The sequence below is a fragment of the Boleophthalmus pectinirostris genome, unplaced genomic scaffold (assembly GCF_026225935.1).
Source record: "Boleophthalmus pectinirostris isolate CB_2022bp ecotype Guang Dong unplaced genomic scaffold, ASM2622593v1 HiC_scaffold_6, whole genome shotgun sequence".
Classification (NCBI taxonomy): Eukaryota; Metazoa; Chordata; class Actinopteri; order Gobiiformes; family Gobiidae; genus Boleophthalmus; species Boleophthalmus pectinirostris.
This window is the reverse complement of record NW_026571447.1, coordinates 24,690,634-24,695,453: the sequence shown is the minus strand read 5'-3', so window position 1 is coordinate 24,695,453 and position 4,820 is coordinate 24,690,634. Positions and strand designations below refer to the sequence as shown.

General features: G+C 40.4%; 1 protein-coding gene across 1 annotated transcript; it reads left to right on the top strand.

Moving 5' to 3' along the window:
* The first annotated feature begins 619 nt into the window (after nucleotides 1-619).
* im:7147486 (zinc finger protein Xfin) lies at nucleotides 620-4,647 on the top strand. The gene is made up of 2 exons (XM_055163509.1): nucleotides 620-1,031; nucleotides 1,602-4,647. Exon 2 carries the CDS (start codon nucleotides 1,819-1,821, stop codon nucleotides 4,384-4,386), a length of 2,568 nt encoding a protein of 855 aa, XP_055019484.1. The 5' UTR covers nucleotides 620-1,031; nucleotides 1,602-1,818; the 3' UTR covers nucleotides 4,387-4,647.
* The last annotated feature ends 173 nt before the right edge of the window (nucleotides 4,648-4,820 follow it).

Below are 4,820 nucleotides of genomic sequence, written 5' to 3'. Positions count from 1 at the left end.
TTAATGTGTACTTTTACTCCTACTTGAGCAATATTTTTATTAAAATAACAGTGTAAAAAAATTGGTTACTATTGAGCAAGTCTTAGTGACACAAGCTTTATGTTGGTTTGGTACCCCAGATTTTTATTTAATGTTTTGTTCTTTCTATTACATTCACAAATGGCTCTATGTGTATGTATAAACAATGAATATTTATATTATAGTCTGTTTTGTACTCTAATCTTAATTTCTTAGTCCACTATTTTGTTCTTGTATTTGAGCAGTAATGTTACTAAATGAAAATTTTGTCAACTTTACCCACCTCTGCTAATATAAGAGCAAAAAGTGGTATCAATCTGAATTGCCTTTCTAATTTATTATGAAATGTATGGCCCAGATGCAAATATAATCAAATTTACTAGATTATAAAAGGCATCCTCACATGCATGTTTAAATGAATGTGATTTGAGTTGAAAAGAAATTATTGTAAATATTTTTTCCTCAGACTAGTGTTTTTATGCACATTATTGGTCCCACTTGACCTGATCCATCCAAGGATCTATGAATCATGGAAGCCTGAGTCCATGGTCGATATCTAAAACCATGCTTGGTTTGTGCGCATGCGCAGTGGTATGTAGGCTTTCCTGCCGCGCTGCTGCTTTGACTTTTTTTTTTTAAATGTTCCGCCTTTGTTAGGTCTGCACGCGTTTTCTCAATAGTTTTTTCTGCATTTAAGATTGCCACGTATTTTATATCAATTGAATTTGATGGTGAACGCGTATGGCGCAGTATGTTGCTATGTACAAATAGAATTTGAACGGCACATGAATGTAAAGACATGAAGGTGCACGGGATGCATTACAGGGAGGACCTCTAGCTCTGCACGGAATACATCAGCGCTCCAGAGGCAGAAGTGGATCCATTCGAGGAGTATCGCATTTTATGTGCTGAGCTGGAGTCCATGTGAGCCCCGAGATAAAAGCAATACATTTGCACTGACCAAAATATGTATGCTGAGCCAAAGCACTGTTAAAACGACCTTCCAGTCACCGGTAAGTGAGAGTTAGGGGCTTGGTAATGTCTAGGGTTAGCTAGCTCCTTAATGTTAGCCCAGTTGCAGCCACAGATATGCCACACAACCTGGTAGGCTACACATAAGCTAAGCTACAGCCGTCTAGCAGCTAATGTTAGCCATTGTTAGGATTTTTGCCATGGTATTATCTATTGTGTACTCAACGTGAGTTTTCCATGCAATAACGTTACGTAATTGGACACAGATTACTTAAACGCCTACGTTTACGGGCCACATTTGCGGTTTGAAGTTTTAAAGCATTTTCAAGATGGTATTGTAGGCTCCTGGTTACCCGGGGGGTGTGCAGGTTTAGCAGAACCATATCTTAATTTCTAAGTTTACACTGCACACATTTTAATAACTACCCCTTGCTGGTCCCCTCACTACCGAACAATAGTCGTTTAACACATTGAAAATCTAATTGCTGGTAAAATGTACATAAAATACCGTGCAGTCAATTAAATTATAAAATTGACATTGACTTGCACAGCACAGTGTGAAAGTAAAATGTTCTAATTACATTTTTGACTTTTATATCTGTGTATTGCAGGAAATTTCGATTTAGCAGACAACCAGAGCAGTCTGAAGTATTGGGGCAATGCTTGGACTACAAGGAAAGGCATCATCCTCTAAAGTATCGGTGTGTGGCCTGTTCTGCTACCTTCACTGGGCTGGCGTCTCTGCTGGTTCATCAAGCAACTCACGCTGGAACATTGCCTAAGCCTTCAGCAAACCCCTCTGGCTCCAACCTTCTCTCCACCACACCAATGTATATATGTGACTGTGGAGAAGAGTTTAAGGATTTTAGTGTTATGATTGAACATAAACAGACCCATGTCTCTGAAGAGCAGTCTCACCTATTATTTGTCAATAATGAGTCAACTTCCAACAAAGATTTATCCAACACAGGATGTAACCTGACTGCAGCCCAGACAAACGAGGCTCTTGGAGAGAACTCTGCTCCTTGGCCTTCTGTGGATGAGAACATTTCAGAAAATGAAGACCAAGAAAAACCTGCTGCTGTTACTAGCACTGAGGACCATATTCCTGTGTTGGCAGAAGCTGAGCAACCACTAGAAAAGGAGCTAGCAGCACAAGAGATGCCAGAGGAGACTGAAGGAAATGTAATGGATGAACCTGAGCCCAAGCATAAATCCCTGATGAAGATCCTGGCATCTGCATATGGAAAGCACTTGGCGCTTTCTCAATCTGAAGATGTTGACAAAGTCATGGCGTCTCTTAAAGAAGAACCTGAACTAGTTGTTATTGCACCTCAAACAACAAAAGTACCATCAACTGTCACTGATATGTCAGCCATGCAATTAAAGCGTCTTCTTGGGAAACCAGGCACAAAGACAAAAGCTCCATCTATTAGCAGACTTCTTGAGTCCAGTACAAAGAAGATAGTTTCTCTTACAAAAATCTTTTCACCTGTAGTGCTTCTAGAAACTCGCCATAAGTTTATGGATCCAAGCAGCAATAACATGTATGGGAAATATCAATGTGCTCGCTGCCGAAGGGTTTTTCAGGATGTCGATAGCTTGACAGAACACCACTTTTTGCATAAAAAGGAAAGAATTAAGTGCTGCCGTTGTTGCAAACAACTCATTATTGGAAGAGTACCTCTCCCTGACAATCACGTCTGTCCTCAGTCAAGAGCAAAGCCTCCATATTCTATCAAAAGTACTGCAACAAATGGTCAAAGACCAATGCTCATAAACAGCTTAAACAATAGAAAAAAGGTGTACTTTTGCCCTATTTGCAAGCACAATTATGCTCGGAGGTACAATCTTAAAATGCACAAATGTCGTGGCCCTGTTCCGAGCCCTCCTCTACCGACAAAATCCTTGGGCAATTCAGCAGAGACACTGATCACTGTTCCTGATGAAGGAAACAGTTCTCAAAGTATTGGTATAGGCACCAGGAGCATAAAAATTGAGGACACTTCAGACCCAGAATATGAAAAGGAACTTTCAAATCTGAGTTGGTCTTCTGCATCATCAATAAAGGACCAGCATAAAAATGCATCTGCATTTGCGGCATCTTTTCTGCAAGAACAGGACAGTCAATGGTCTACATCCGATAAAGATGAAGATGGAAGTCAGTGGACCATGCCTTTGAATGATATGGATTTGCTCACCCCTCTAAATAAAGATATAAATGCAAGAGAGATGGGTGAATCGCTGAATTCAGATACAGGATCTGTACCTATGCACTATTTTATAAAAGATGGAGTCAGGCGTTACCCTTGTAACAAGTGTCAACAAACATTTTGCTCATCCTGTAGTTTAAGTCGTCATCAAAAACTATGCTGTAATATCACAAAAGGTTTGGGGAGTGGGCACAATTCCAATAGCACATCAGTAAATACCAACAATGTAAAAATGTATCCATGTTATGTGTGTGGGAGAAACTTCAATCGCAAAGATAATATGATGGTTCATAGAAAGAAATGTGAATTGAGACGGACAATGATTCCAAATTTTGCCAGTGAAATTAACCCAAGCTTGCCTCCCCCTAATGCTCCACAGGATCTCCCTCAGGAGGATGATGCAGGCAACTGGAGCATCATGTCGCTGCCCTCGGTTCTCCCCAGAAGAGTGACATGCGAGTGTGGCGTTGGCTTCACATCTCCCAAACTTCTCCTGGAGCATTTACAGAAACATGCTCAGGAGTCCTACACTTGCCCAACCTGTGGTGTCACTGTAAATTCATGGGCAGATTATGAGATTCATCTGCAGCTTCATATGCACCCCCAGCATCATAAACGGCCCCAACCTTTACTACTACGATTTAAACAACCCACAACTGTGCAGCAGCCAACTCAGACGATAGTACCTCCTAATATACCTGAAAAACATCAGTTTCGCCAAGAGCAACTTCTACGCCCAAGAAAGAAGCAGCAAAGGACTGTATGCGCAAAATGTGGCAAGAGCTTCGCCAGTCGGTGTTCTTTGAGAAGACACATATCCTGGAATCGATGCAAAGCGCTTCGAATGACTATTTCTAACAAAACCTATCATTGCTCTCTTTGTAATTCAGACTTCCCAAATGCTGTCAGTCTTCTTTTTCACCAAAGGGGTGGGAGCTGCAAACCTGCCATCAAACCTGTGCGCTGCCCAATATGTCTTCGTTGGTTCACCACCACAGATGGGCTGCAAAAACATCTACTTGCTCACAAAAACTCTGACACATTTCGTTGTGATGTGTGTCAAGGAACATATCCCAGCCTGAAGTCGCTCAAAATTCACCGGCGAAGAATCCATCGTATTATGGTGAGGAGTGCCAATCCAGATGCAAATGAACCAGCAATTTCTGGATCTGTTTCTATGTAGTTGCATGGAAAATTAGTTTAGCCATTTATGTCTTTCTTTTTTTTTAAGATGCCGGTAAAGGAGATATACCACTGTACATTTTACTTGATTAACATCATTCATTTTTGTTCTGCAGATGTTGTCTTAATGAAAAATGAAATGTCCTTTCTGGTTAAAGTTTAACATTAATTGTAAATAGTCTCACATTTCTGTGTAATGTAAGGCACTTGATCTTTTAAGCAGGCTTATTATTGTCCAAAATAAATACATATAATAAGCATGCGTTGCTGTATAAAGCTTTATTGATGTGATATGTAATGAAGTGTAATCTAGCTGGCTATTTGACCCTGGATTAGTCCTCTCAAGGTTTACATTTTATCAATTGGGTTTGGGTTTCATAATGACTAGGCCATGCTGAGCATAGCTCTGGAACAGCACGTCTTTAAATTATAGGA

Coding starts and splice junctions, on each gene's coding strand:
- im:7147486 (XM_055163509.1), top strand. CDS start 1,819: ATGTATATATGTGACTGTGGAGAAGAGTTTAAGGATTTTAGTGTTATG.